Source organism: Malaclemys terrapin, chromosome 2, assembly GCF_027887155.1.
Source record: "Malaclemys terrapin pileata isolate rMalTer1 chromosome 2, rMalTer1.hap1, whole genome shotgun sequence".
NCBI classification, from domain to species: domain Eukaryota; kingdom Metazoa; phylum Chordata; order Testudines; family Emydidae; genus Malaclemys; species Malaclemys terrapin.
Window position 1 is genome coordinate 209,210,213 of NC_071506.1, and position 15,224 is coordinate 209,225,436.

At 42.2% G+C, this 15,224-nt stretch overlaps 1 protein-coding gene across 2 annotated transcripts in view; it reads left to right on the forward strand.

Annotated features, from left to right (window-relative positions):
• Window positions 1–15,224, forward strand: part of CPNE4 (copine 4) — a 327,733-nt gene that overhangs the window by 257,760 nt on the left and 54,749 nt on the right. For both annotated transcript variants that reach the window (XM_054021033.1, XM_054021034.1), the window contains one exon: window positions 7,662–7,760. In XM_054021033.1, coding sequence (XP_053877008.1) covers window positions 7,662–7,760 — 99 coding nt within the window. The remainder of the gene's footprint in view (window positions 1–7,661; window positions 7,761–15,224) is intronic.

Genomic DNA, 15,224 nt, shown 5'->3' on the forward strand with positions numbered 1-15,224 from the left:
GACTTTCTGGCTGCTTTGCACTGTTGGTAGTTAGGATATGTCAATCCCAATTCAACAAAGTATCTAAGCATGTGCTTAACATGGCATCAGTGGGATCAGTCACATGCCTAAAGTTAAGTATGTCTTTAAGTGCTTATCCCAACGGGGCTCTGCTCTTCCCTGCTAGATGCTGAAGCTAACGTCTAAAGTAAATCAGGTGAAAATTCTACTAGATCAGCTGCAAAATGTAGGTGACCAGGAGAAATTAAGTCTGGCAAGCCTTAACATGAATTTCCTATATTTGGTTGGCTTTGTATGTGTTATGCTCCAGTTTAAAACAGTTTAATTTTCTGGATGAGAGAAGCTCAAGTGGACTATTTTGCAAAAGTCCATTTCCAAAGTCCAGCTGTCTCCAAATAAGATTTAGTTATAAGAGTCGCTGTCTGTCGGTCTTTTAACACGTAGCCTTTGGAGGCAGTTTTGGACCCATTCATAAATTTTATGGTGAAGTTACATGATTTCATTACCTTCTACCTTTGTCTTCACTGACACAGAGGTGTTTTTAGCAGCAAGAGAACTAAGGCATCTTAATGATCTTGTTGTCAAATACTAAATGGAGAGAAGGCACTTATAGTGATTACCACAAGGTGGGTAGGGGAGGCCAGCACTATACCGCTGCCAGTGACTGAGCTCACCTACTTCACCTCAAGGTCAAACTAAAGTGCTGTTGTGTCCATTCTTTTGTTATAGTGGGATTGCTAATGGAATTAGTTATCCTGCAGTAAAAACACACCTATTTTGCCTGTAAAGACATAGCCTACATTTGGTAAATGTTCAGATTATTACTTTCCCCATCCCATGTCAGAGATGCACATGCATTTTTAAAAAATAAAAGAAATTTGGTTGGAGTTCTGACTGTAGGTTCAGGAACTTGGGTAACAGAAATCCCCTTCCCCAACTGTTTAACCTAGTATACATATTTAATAGTAAAGTGGTTCTTTCATACTTAGCGCTCCTTTCAAATTGTAAGCACTGTGGTCATGTCCACACTACAAAATTATATCAATCGAACTTATCTCGGCTTACAGCCACCACAGTTATTAAATCGCTTGTGTGTGTGTGTGTGCCCGCGCGCACTCGTGGCTCCTGACATTGGCGGTGCACGTCCTCCCCAGAAGTGCTTGTATCAATTGTTTTGTCAGGGTGGGGCATTGTGGGTCAGCTCCCGAAAGCCAGTAACAGTTGATGAAAGCACTGCAGTGTCTACACGGACACTGTGTCGACCTAATTACATCAACCGTGAGTCTATGCTAATCAGGGAAGTGGTGTTACTGCATTGGGCACTTATGTCAGCGGGAGCCAAATTTAAGTGAAGACGTTTCCACAGTTAGGTGGACTCCAGGCAACTTACTTTGACCTGCCCATGTAGGATAGGCCAGGCCTATGAGACAGAAACGAGTGATATTTCTTTACTGCAGATTTCCTTGTGAATATCATCCAGTATTTCTTAACTTGGAGACATATGATGAACAGAAGTGGTCAAAAAGTGTGTGTGTAGGGGGTGGGGGAACAAATCAGCAAAAAAAAATTGGGACAGATGTTTCTGTTCACTAAAACGTGAAACTTTTTGAAAATTTTCAATCCACTCAAATAATGCAAGACTTTCCCCCTCCCCTTGGAGCAGCCAATTGTGGAAATAATTACATTTACTGTACAGACAGCATGGCTGAATATTAATAGTGTCTGGAGTTGTAGGCTGCTTAGTAAAATCCATGTGATATTTTTGTGGAATATATTAGAGTTCAAGAAAGGGGGTGGGGGTGAGCTTGGTGGTCACACAAAGGAAGTGTGATTAGGGTCACTGACTTTCCAATTTTTTAAAACCGGACACTACAGCCCCCTCCGCTCACTCTCCCCTTCCCCTGGGACTCACCTGCAGAGCTGGGCTGGGAGCTGAAGCAGAGCCTGTCCACGAGATGCAGGTGGGAATCGACCCTGGCTGAGAACAGGCTGGGGCGGACTGATCACCCGGCATCCCCGGTCCCCATGCCCTGGGCCAGGCTGGCGGTGGCATTTGCAGGCAGCGATCATGGGAGGGGCGGGGGGTGTTGTCAGTCTGCCTGTCTGGGTGAGATGGGCCGGGGTAGGAAAAATGCCCTTCCTTCCCTGTGCTGTGTAAGAGCTGGAGGCCAGGCTCCGCAATGAGCCACAGGCCCTGAGCTTTAAGGGTCCTGCTCCCACACCCTTCCAGGCTGGGCTGGGCCGAGCCAAGCCCCCATCCAAGTGGCACGGGGAGGGAGGCGAAGTGGGAGCTGGTGCTGCAAAGTCACCTCTGCCCCGGGGAGAAGCAGCTGCCCCACTTGGGATCCCCAGCTCAGTTTGCGGCTCTGGTGCCGGTCACACGTGTCTCGTGTGCTTGATCTAGCTGTCAAGTATTGACTGCCATAAGGCAAATGCAGACAGAGAGCCCCATGCTGCTCCAGTACAAGTGTGCCAGTATACTGTGTTTCCTTGTAAACTATCCCTGGTGTATCCCTCAACTGCTGAGGTTGTGCCAAATAGTATGTGGCTTCCTAAACGCTAAAGCTAGACCACCTTTGGAATGAAACAAACAAGCAGTTTGATCCCTATTTTGTTGAATGTGTTAAACATAATTTGACTTAGATAATCTCCAATTAAAATTCTAACCTCCCTAATAGTCCTTCCCTCTTCTTAACCTCTGCTTAGAATCCTAATGAAAAGCAGATAATAGATGAGTCACTAAAGCAACAATTCTTTGCTCATTTTATATTCCAGTAACCTGTGGCTGTGTTGTAGAGAAGGAAAGCGGATCCAGCAATTCAACAGTGACTAGAGCGAGATCACACCAGGCCACCTTAGAGGTAGAACTTGGAGGACATAACTGGAGTTAAAATACTATGGCTAAGGGCTACTGAAAAACTACTGTTGGTCCTTCTCCTCCAAACTTTAGTGGCTACATAATACTGAGGGCAAAGAAACACATTATTTTTGTTGTTGTTCATAGATGTCTATGAACCTGTCTCCCTTCACTGGATTTTTCTTTTTCCATTTGTCAGATAGAGGCTTGCAGCTGCAGAAGAAGATTAGTCCTGTGCTCTCGTACTGAATCCCTTTACCTGCTGCTAACTGAAATTGATGGGTATTGCATGTGCACTCAGCAGCATTTGCCACAGTTCAGTACTTCTCTTCAGGAGCATGGGGCCACTAGCATTTGTCCTCTGTAGCTACAAGTGCTGACTAACTGGTATATGTCAGATGAGAGGAGGGAAAGCAGGTAAGCTGCTCGCCAGTCAAGGTGGGCAGCTGGACCCTGAAATGTTTCACTTCTCTGTTTTTAAAAACGTTAATTATTTTGAAGTGCATAACAAATACTCATACAATACAGTAATGCCATCAGATTATAGAACATACTGAGAGTTATTTCCACACCCTGTCCCATTATCTAGTCATACTCATTCTGCGAAGTAGGTGTAAAACACAATCATGCTGATTTGATAGAATTTCACATTCACTTTGCCTGTGCAACCTTTATTCAGCCCCCTTGTGCGTAAGCATTATGATACAGTCTTTAATTACATGATCACATACTATTTTTTCACAGGACCCCTGCCTCATTGGATGGGCACTGTGACGGTCCACGCCCCCAAGGTTGCGAGCGGCATGGACTATCTGCCACCGTCCGTAAAATAGCCCTTCAGTCCTGGGCAGTGTGGTCTAGCGGCCAGAGTCTATGACGTCCCCTTTACGTCAAGGCTATGCGGCCTGACGGCAGGAGTCTATAACACAGCCCTTGGCTACAGGGCAGTGGGGCCTACCGGCCAGAGTCCAAGAAGCAACCCTCGGGTGGAGGGTAGCATGGCCTAGCGGCCAGAGTCTTTATCATTGGGGTGTGACAGCCCCAGTAAGGGGGCCCCCGACCCAGGGCCCTAACAGTAGCGTAGTGGTTTGCCACCAACTCAGCGGGGGGTTCCAACCAAAACACGCTGAGTTTCCCTGGAGGCGGTGCGGAAGGTACAACTCTGTCACCCTCCCGGGGTCACTTCCTACCAGGCTCTCCGTTGGGGTCTCCCAGGAGTCATCGGGTCCTTGGTACTCAGTGGATTCGGTCATCTCCTGGGTCTCCTCCAATCACCGGGGCGCAGGCAGGCCATGGACGGCGTCTCTTCCCGGTGTAGTCAGCAGCTGTGGCTGGTCCGCTGCAAGCGCTCCCCTGGCAGGTCCTTCTCCTACAGGCTCCAGCCCAGAATGAGCTGGTCTCCCTCCCTTTATACTCCTGTAGCACTTGGAGCATGCCCAGTCTGCCCAGGGAGGCGGGACTTCCGCTGCCAGTCCCTGGGGCTTAACTCCTTCCGGGTTAAGGCGGGGTAGTCTGGCCCCACCACAGGTACTCAGAGGGGAAGAATTAAGGTTGTACTGGCAACTTTAAAGCTGGCCTTTCCTAACTTGTAAGTGCTTGAATCTGAAACCTAAACACCATTATTTGAACATAGGGTTTTTTTGTACAGAATGTACAAATAAGGGGCCTGCTCGGGCTGCTTTGTGCCGCTCCGTTGATGCAAACCCGCCAAAAACTCATGGTTAGTGTTGCTTTGCCTCACCAGAATGAGGCAAAGCGTCTGGCGCATCCTTGTGAATGTGGTCTACAAGTTTTATCCTACATACAAGACAGCAACAGCAATTGAGCAGAATCGATCTAGAATATACACAATACTAAAAACTCCTAACGTAGAATAGTATAACATGAATCTCAGGCTCTGTTATACATCTTTTCACTAAGTACATTAAGATACACTATCCTCATCATTGTGATGCAATTGGCCACATATCAGCAAAATAAATATTCAAGCACCTTTTAAGACGATTCGAGAAATTCCTCCAAACTGCACAGTACTCAGATAGTTTGTTTTGTGCTATATCAGTTAATCTCACTGAGTCAATTCTCACACATTCGACAGCAGTCCTGAGTTGTTTAATAATTGGAATCCCATTTGTGCAACAATAACCATTTTGTATACTATAGGACTATCACACTGGGCATTTCATTATGTTCTGTGGGTGAAGAGCTCTAACTCTTAGTTTTCTTATGCAGAAACTGATTTTATTTTTATTGTTTCAAAGCTTCCCATTTGCTCATGGTAGAGGGCAGAGGTAACTTGTGTCTGATCCTATGTTCATCCTCCAATGGATCTTAATCACTAAAAACTAGAGCTTGTTGAAGTTTTTCACATGGAAACTTTTTTTCATTGAAAATTTGCCCTTTTGCAAGTAAACAACCTTTTGCAAAAAACATTGTCAACATTTTTGAAATTTTCCATTTTCACTAAATTTGCCAAGATTTATTTTACCAATATCCTCACCAATGTTGTTGTTTAAATTATAACAATAATTTTCAGTCATTAGAATTTTAATTGATATACTTATTTCACCAGAAACAATGTTTTCTTTCTGAAATCTGTGTTTTCAGCAAATAAAAAAATTGGAAAAACATTTTAAATACATTTTGAAAATTATTTTAGTAAAACACACTAACAGACCATTCCACAGAAAACAGAAAGTTGCTCCATTTCAAACTATGTGGAACAGAAAAAAATTCAAAATTTCAAAAATGTTGGCAAAATCGTTTTTGTGGTTTTTTTGACCAGTGTCTCTAACAGCTGTAGTTAAGAATATACGTGTACCAGAGTTTTTTTTTGTATGAAGATTTCATTATAAAGGGTTCATCTGCACTGTTAGTGATGGAAATGCTTTTTCAAGTTATATTTCAAGAGACATTCCTGCTATCAGAACAGGGAACCCAATTCTATACTATTGTTGCTGAGTAAAACTAAATATAGAAACATGCACACAGCGGAACATATCTCTTCCATCTCTGCCAAAATGTCAGCAAACAATTCTATGCTTTATAGAGAGAGAAATCTTTTTACTTGTTTGATTTGAAGATTTTCCATCCCTTTGGGACCCTTTCATAGAAAGGTAAAAAAAATTGCACCTGATATGGTAAAAATGACAGAACACTCAAGACAGGGAGGTGTCTAATCCTTGAACCATTCCCGCTGATTAGAGTCTGGAAGAGCACAGATACTGCAGTCTTCCTTGTGTGACTGCTACACATAGCTTGTTTGTGAATCAAAGAAACTTGACTACAGTAGACCATGTCACTTATGAGGCATTCTAAATGGGAAAGAGTCTGAAAGGTCAAACTACAATAAAGTCTTTGGAAGAAAGGAAGTTAAGTGGTAAAGTGAGCAGTGGCATATTCACCTGTGAAGTCTCAGCTATGAATTTAGTTACCTCCCTGCCCTGTCTCCACAAAACAGACGAAGGTACCTAGCTTCATGAATTTAAGAATCTGGCTGAGATATAGTGATTAAAAATAACACTTCACACCTACATTTGAAGCCAGGTCCCTGGCTTGCCAAGCTGGTCCCCTGGATCCTAGAGTCTATTTTTATTGACCTTCCAAGCATACTGCAAGACCTGTCCAAGTACACAAGCTTTTGCCTGAATGAACCTGGGGAGCAATGTGAGATTCTGTCTTTTAAGGGGTGTGTTGGAATATTTGCTGACAATGTGCCAATTTTAAAATCTGTTGTTTAACAATTATATTGTTCTATGAGTGCTAAGCTGCTTGCCAGTCAAGGTGGGCAGCTGAACCATGAAATGTTTCACTTCTCTGTGTTTTTTTTTTTTTTTTTGCATATTTTTGTAATCAAAATCAATAAATAACTTTTCTAAAGTTCAAGGTGATGGTGTATTCTCTTATAAGTTAGCCAGAGTGACTATGTTTACAAATGAAAGTTATGAATGGCTGAAAACAAGCAGTTAAATTGGAAATCGCCTGCAATTATGGCAAGCTCTGCTGCTGGTGCTAAAATATGTACATATTAATAGGCAGTGTGATCTTCTCTTTAGAGCCAGGAACTCTGGGATTCAAACCCCAGTTCTTCCTCTGATTTGTTTTCTTGCCTTGGGCAAGTCACTCAGGCGAACATTTACAAAGTGACATCTGATTTTGGGTACTTCCATTTTTTGTGTGCCAACCTGAGACACTTTGGGTCTGATTTTCAGAAGTGCTGAGTCCCCACAATTCTAGTGGAAGGCAACTGGAACAGCAGATGATGAGCACCAGGTATCTCAAGATGGGCACCTAACAAAGAGGCACACAAGCGCAAAGGCCACTGTAGAAACTGTTCGGTGTAACTTCTGTTTCTCTTTCATTAAATGTAAAATGGGAATAATAATGTTTACCTACCTCTCAAGGATGTTATAAAGATGAATTAGTGTTTGTAAAGCACTTTGCAGAGCAAAGTATTCAGTATTATTATAACTCAGAACATTGTGTGAACACTAATATACAATTATACCTAACATGCTTTTGTATACTTGGATATAAGCTCTGTTCAATCAATTATTTCACTAAACATGCAATTTCACTTTCTTCAGCCATTAATACAATAAACATCTCACCCTTCTGGTAAGCTATGTTGAGATTTCACATGTCATTTCATTCCAATCTTGACAAGAATGTGTTTTTACTGTATGCTTAGTTTTGTTTCCATAGTAACATTTCATCAAATAAATACTGTAATTGCTCTTCAAATTACAAAATTGTTGCCTAAAGAAAACAATGTTTTCCTCTGTTCTTTCCTCTCCCTCACCAGTGCATAGTTTGGGACTGGGATTCCAATGGCAAACATGACTTCATTGGAGAATTTAGTTCAACATTCAAGGAAATGCGAGGAGCAATGGAAGGGAGACAGGTAGGTGAAAACCCTATATAACATCTGAATTTCCTGACCAGATTTCAAGTTGACTTGTCCCATATGCAGTTCCATTGACTTAAATGGAGTGTAAGTTAGTATAGAATTTAAGCCTGCCTGTTTATTAGATGTATCAGGAGAGTTTCATTAAAGTTCATTGTTGAGTCCAGAATTTGACCTGGAGTACAGTGCTGGGGGGCCCCTTGAAAGATTTGGAGGTGCATTTTGGTAGTTTACTCAAACCTGTTTGGTTTCATGGAGAATAGGTCCATCAATGGCTAATTAGCCAGGATGGGCAGGGATGGTGTCCTAGCCTCTGTTTGCCAGAAGCTGGGAATGAGCGACGGAATGGATCACTTGACGATTACCTCTTCTGTTCATTCCCTCTGGGGCACCTGGCTTTGGCCACCGTCAAAAGACAGGATACTGGGCTAGATGGACCTTTGGTCTGACCCAGTATGGCTGTTCTTATGTTCTGAAATTGAGCTGGAAGTTTATGAAAATATTGATGTTACTTCTCACAAGATTTCAAGCGTTTCTTAGTTATATTTGGAGGGGGAGGTGCAGTAAGAGTAGCTTCACCGTCCTCCTGCTTTTGGTCTTGACCAAACCCAAGAAGTGTAGAGAAACTCAAGAGTGATCACAAAACAGAAGGTTAACTGAATGGATGGATAAAAAAGTTCTGATTTTGTCTGAACCAGTTCATCTCTACTAAAGAGGTGATCTATGTAAGCTAACCATTTTCATAGGAAGTGTCATGAGAACTCAGAAGATTTGCCATGAAATCTCCTGATAATTCACTAGTATAAAAAAGATATATGTGTTATCTGTAAAATCCCTGCACTGTTGCTTTGTTGAGAAGTGGTTAATCTACAGAACTGGGAGCCAGGATTCTTGCATTCCTTTCTCTGCTCTGTGCTTGAATCTGTAAGTTAGAGCAAATCTTCTGATAGGGGTCTTCTTTTCATAGACGCTGGGTGCCTGCAACTCCCATGGAAGTCAGTAGAAATGCAAGTGCTCAGCACTTTTGGAAACCAGAATATAAATAGTCTTTCTGTAGTTTAATTTATGTAGCTGCATAATGGGGATAATAACATTAATTTACTGGGAAGTTGAGTGGCTTAATTAATTGATATTTGTAAATCACACTGAGATCCAGGGGTGGGGGCGGCATGGGAGAAAGTGCACTGGTGCCAGAGGAAGAAGAAGACAAAGCAGTGATGAAGTGTTTTATCGCTGGCAGAGCAATGGTGGGGCTTGATTTAGTTAGTAGATCTTATACATAGGGTGAGGTTAAATGGGGAAGGACAAGATTAGCTTGTATTTAATGCTGTAAAAGCTAGTGGTGGGATACAAATAGAGGGGAAATTTGTTTGTAACTATGAGCCTGGAAAATGATCCTAGCAACAGCATTTTTAATGGACTTGAGAGAAGCAATGTAGCTGGCACTGGGGCCAGAGAGGAAGAGATTACAGTAGGTGGAGAACAACACTATGAGAACCTAGACCAATAGCTTTGGCAGTCTAGACAGACAAGAGAAGGAAGAATCTTTGATATATTATATTTGTAGAAGCTGCAAGAGTAAGATACAGCCTGGATTTGTGGGCCAAAGAAAATGGGCCTAAGAGACTATGATGATGGCGATGTAATCCACAGTAATGGAGGTATGAAGGAGAGCGGACAGTTGACTTGGGTTTTGTGTTCAATTTTGACTCTGTCGAGCTTATGTTACCATCTTGATTTCTCTGAGGAAATGTCAGACAAGCTGAGATGTGGATTGCATGGTGGGAAGCAGTAGATAACTAGCTTAGTGGGTTGTTGTTGAAGGTGTTAATTGATGCTTGTGGATAAGAGCATCTACAGATGGGGTCTAGTGAGACAAAAGCAGGAGACCAAGGGCAAAACCTTGGAGAATATCCAATGAAGAGGCAATTGGAAGATCCACCCAACAAGACACTGAAGTAGCCATTGGAGAAGTAGGAGGAGACTCATGAGAGGACAGAGCTGCAAAAGCTGATGGAGGACAGAATTTTAAGAATCAGAGAGTGGTCAGTGGTGTACAAACCAACTTGAGAGATTAAGGAAGATGAAAAGGGAGAGCCCTGAGATTTGGCCAGGATTGAGTCATTAGAGATTTTACTAAGAGCAGATACAGTGGAATGTGAAAACTGTGTTTGGAGCAGGGACAGGGTAGAATCAAGGATGGTCTAGGACCAGTGGAACTCAGTGCATCAGTGTATAAAGCACAGTCTATAATCTTGAAGGCAATGTTGTTTCCTTTAATATTAGAGTATTTATAAATATGTAGAAAACACCCTTGAAATTCCATTTTGTTCTTTTTTATTTTCATTTGAGGTAAAATCCTGACCCCCATGAAATCAATTGGATATTTTCCATTTGGGGGTAGTTGGTTCTTTAATTTCCATTTTAAATGTTTTGTTGTCTTCTGATTGTATGCTGTTAAGATGCCTAACAATGGGTACATTAAAACATTGAGTTATTTCCCAGCCATGTTCCTCAGCAGGCATTACACTAAATTAAAAAATCACTAATGGTTTCAGGAGAAACTGGAGATGAGTTAAGTTAATTGGAATTTCTGAGCAAGCTTCTTATCCCTCCCGGGGCAGCTGACCTACCCATCACAAGACTGACTTATTAGCAACACTCAGATCCAGAAAGTTGTCAGTCTGCTTCTGGGAAGGATATTTGAACTAACTGACCCATCCTACAGTGCCACTGCATATCCTATTATTATCTGGACAAGATGTTCTGAAAATGAAAGTAGCAAAAAGGGGAGGTGCCACTGTTACTGTAATTACGTACCTGACACAACTAGTCTCGCGTTCTAATTCTATTTCTAGGCAAATTTCTTTCACCTATTTATATTCATGCAAGTCTAATCATATAAGTTCTATCAGCTGCTGGAATGCAACTGCAAACCAATCTCATAGCCTGGGAAGAGATAGAACACTCACCTGATGGCCAAAGACCTTTTATTGGTTGAGTGTCATTTTTCTCTCTTTCCCTGCACTTTTCCCCCATTGCTTGCCCTGCCTTTGCTGCCACCAGCTTTGACTGGAAATCATTACGATGTAACTAACCAGTTTCTTATGAATTACAGTTCCTAAGAGAAAATTTAATTATTACCTCATTAATAATTCCACTTCTTTATATCGGTGGGAGCCTCACAAATTGGGGTTGATGGCAGTCATTGAAAATGATAAATGATTTGGCATATCTAATTCGAGAAGTTGTCATTTCCTATTATTATTTAATCCTGGAGTCATTAGTGTTGATAAATTATCTGTGTGGGAATTAATAATGTTGGACCCCTAGACTGTTGGCCATGTTTTAGTGACTGCTCTAATGGAGATTTCGGAATCGAGCTAAAAGTACAAAACAAACTTGGTTCACACTTTATATTAAGGTTCTATTTATAAATAAGGTTAATAAATGGCTAACCAACTGGTACAGAGTCCAACAAGTCAGTAAGTTGCTTATAACCATCTATAACATTTTTCTGCAGATGTGTTTATAGCATCTGTGCTATAACACATGTGACTCATGTCTGCAATGTGCTTCTAACATCAATCAGCCATTTACTAACCATTTATAAATCATTTAAATGGAGCCTTAATATGGAGCCTGATCCAAACTTGTCCTTACAGGGCCAAATTGAGTCAGTGGAGCTGGACCCACTTACACCAGGGTTGAATTGGCCCCATACGTTTTAGAGCAATTACTAGATTGCATTGGTGCATGTCGAAAATTAATCATAAAGTGAGTTTGAGTGGAAGGAGAGCTTTCACAAAGAGGGGGCAGGTACCAAGCTGAATAATATTAGCAAGGCCAGCCTGGTGAAAAAACAGCAGCTTTAAATAAATGTCTATGAGCGGGAGAAGGAGCACATCATAATGGCCAAATGTGTGCATCCCTGATGGAAATTTCTTCAAAAGAGAGATGCTCTGTCACCAAAAATGACACACACAAGAATGATCAGAGACACTCTGAACCATAAAGCTTATGGGAAGGCATCGGAGACATGGGATGCATAACATCTGGGCTGCCCCAGATGGATTAATTAAGTATTCTGTGCTGTGAGGGGAGAAACAACAAGGAGCAATTTTACGAAGTTCATTTTTATCCCCAGCATGGTACGGGGAGAGTTGTCTGTCACAGGCTTATGCAGTTATTACAGTCATTTCCCAAATCTCATTCCCCTTATATGACAGGCAAACATCGCCCATCTCAAAACAACACCTCTACTTTAAAGAGAAGGACACCTGTTTTTACAGCAGATGCCAAACATTATTTAGGAGAATGCATATCAGGGTTGTTTTAAAAAACTGAACGTCTAACAAACATCTGCAAAACATATCCTATCCTTCTATTTTACCTTTCCTTGAGTCTTATCATTTCAAAACTGGCCCTTCATGATTTAACCATAGCTTTCATCTCAATGGCCCCAATTCAGGACAAGCACTTAAACACATGCTTAACTCTACTTTACCCAGGACAGCATTGATTTCAGTGAGACGTTAAGTACATGCTTAAAGTTTAGCATGTGCTTAAGTGCTGTTCTGAATAAAGATGCTTTCCTAAATCGGCGTCTATATTGTGCAGTTGTTTTATAACATTTATTAATGCATTAAACAACCTGGCCACTTAAAAAGCAGAATGGAAAAGAATGATAAAGATTAATTGATAAAACTGTTCACAGTTGAACTGGGGGAAATTCTCCTCTAATTAAAAATGAAAAAATCACACAATTTTGAAAATAGAGGCAATAGAACCAGATGGATTGGAAAAAAGCCATAGAAACATAAACCACCTGGACCCTAATGCAATGGGAAAAATTATGTAATAGAAAAATCTGTCTCTGTATTTACAAAGAAAAAAATAGGGAAGGGAGAAACCTTCCTACATCTACTATCTCCTCTGGCATTCCCACAAGATTATTTAACTCCCCCATAGAATTTCCATTGTATGTGCTTCATTCATTAGAATGTTCTGTCAGACAAAACCATGCCCTCTCTCTCTGGGAATTCCAATACATGAGATTCTGAGGAGGTGTAGGAGGGGGCCTCAAAGCCAGCTCAAAGCTCCCCCCCCCCTCTATCCAAACTCCTGAATGTTGTCCCGAGCCCTTCAGATGATCAGGGTTCTATTGCACTCGCATAAGTGGGCATGTGTGAGACAGTAAAGCACAGGGCCACCCAGAGGATTCACGGGCCCTGGGGCAAAGCGGGGGAGCTTGTACTCACCGGGCGGCGCTCCGAGTCTGCGGCGGTGGCATTTTGGCGGCGGGGGGCCCTTCAGTGGCTCTGTGTCTTTGGCAGCACTGAAGGGCCCACCGCCGAAATGCCGCCGAAGACCTGGAGCAACTGAAGGGTCCCCCGCCGCTGAAATGCCGCCACCGCAGACTCGGAGCGCCTCCAGATGAGGAAAGGGATTCTCAGCCAGGGCTCGTGGGGCCCCTGTGGGGCCCGGGGCAAATTGCCCCACTTACCCCCCCTCCACCCGGGTGGCCCTGGTAAAGCAGTTAGTAGTAACTTTAGTAATGTACCAAGGCAAGTCTCAATTTGCCCAGTTTTAGCAGACAGTTCCACTTCTCTTTTTAACATGAGAAGGTCAAATCCACTCGATGGTCTGCACTGTCAGAAGCCAGGCCCTTGGTGGCAGAAAAGGGGGGCTGCAAAAGCACAGTGCATCAGTAATCTCCCTTTCATCAGGTAATCTGCAGGCAGCCAGCACAGCTCCAGAAGTGCTGGCTAAGCTTTAGCATCGTGGTTAAGAAAACAGGGGATGCACTGATATTCACTGCAGTCTGCACCTGCGAGTCTCCTGGGGAGCCCTGGCGGAGATTAAAAGCAGCCAGCCTACCCATGGTGGGCACCCCCAGCAGATAGCACTGTACAAACACCACCTGTCCTCCTGGGGGGAGGCAGGGAATGTAATGGCCCTTACAGGCACAGAGAGGTGCAATTTGAACCTTGGGAACCAGCAGGAATGAATCTGCCCTGAAAGCAAATTGCTCACCTGGAGTCCACAGGATGACATATTAAATAGGACATTGACATAATAACGGGTTATTTTTTGTCTTGGCAGCAATTCACTAAAAGAAAAAGGAAATTAAAAATAAAGAAATAAAAAAGGAATTCTTTGGAGAAAATACACATTGATGATGGTCCATTTTGGATGAGTGTCACCTACTCTGGCTTCACACTTCATATTCCTCACATATCTGATGTGAGCACAGGCCCTAAGTGAAAACAAAAGCTCCGTGTCACAGTTTCTCTTGCCTCAGGGTACATGGAACCCCTTCAGCCTGGTACCTTTATTTATTTGATGTATTGGCCAATGCCATTGCTGGAAGTATGCTGCTCAAAAATTCTATTCTTTAAATGTGTACATTTAGGAAGTTTTCTTGACGCATGGGGCCAAATGTAGACACTATCTCTCTCCTTTACATGTGTATGGGAAGAAGTGTCTCAGTGGGACCCATAATTTTTCACCCCACTTCTGAGGGATTAGTAGGGTAAGAGAAGGAACATTTGAGGAAGCAAACAATGTCCTTTATTTCAGGGAGTAGTGTCCCTTGTTGTGGTGATCTGTGTCTCACACTTCAGAGAATGGAAGTTTAGAAATACGACTACCTTGCAAGTGTCAGCATTATTTTGCCAAATTTCATGGAGGGCAGGGGGCGAAAAAGGAAAAAAAAAACCAAAAACACAATCTGATTCAAGTTCAAGTTTTCTTAAAACAGCTCAGGTTCACTCAGTTGTTTCCCTCAACCTGGATTGCCGTTGGAGGTTCTAAAGAAACCTCAAACCAGGCTACATTTGGGTTTTCATTATAAAATCTTTTGCACAGCTCTTGTAATAAACTAGTAGGAAGCCGTGAAGTCATATTGCCTCCTGTTTCATGACAAGAAAAGAGCTCACATAGCCCAGAGCTGCCAGGCATATGGAAGAAATGTTAACTGGCACACTATTAGAATGATGAATCTAAGTTTTAGAATGGTTAACAATAATGTCAGAGTATAGACTCTTGTATTAGTTAACTCTCAGCTGAAAGGTTAATTAAAATGAAGAAAATGAATCATTAATAAAGGCGACAGATACCATATCAATAGCAGAATGTAGGAGTACATAAAAAAAACAAACTTGTCTTAGCAGTGAAAGCAAAATATTCAAAACAATTGGCATCATTTCTTACCTGTCAAGACCTGTGCCGAGGATTCTGTTCCCCCAAGAAGAGCTGATGACATGGAAAGGATTGTATAGGGAATTTTAGAAAATGGTGCTTGTCATATAATCAGCTCCTGCTGTGTAAATGTGGAGCTCTGGGGTGAGATCTTGGCAGGTAAGTAAAGGAGGAAGTGAGTTTTATTTTAAAATTGTCATTTTTAAGTCGACCCACGATTGACCCACGATCTGGGAGCTTAAACATTTTTTATTTTAT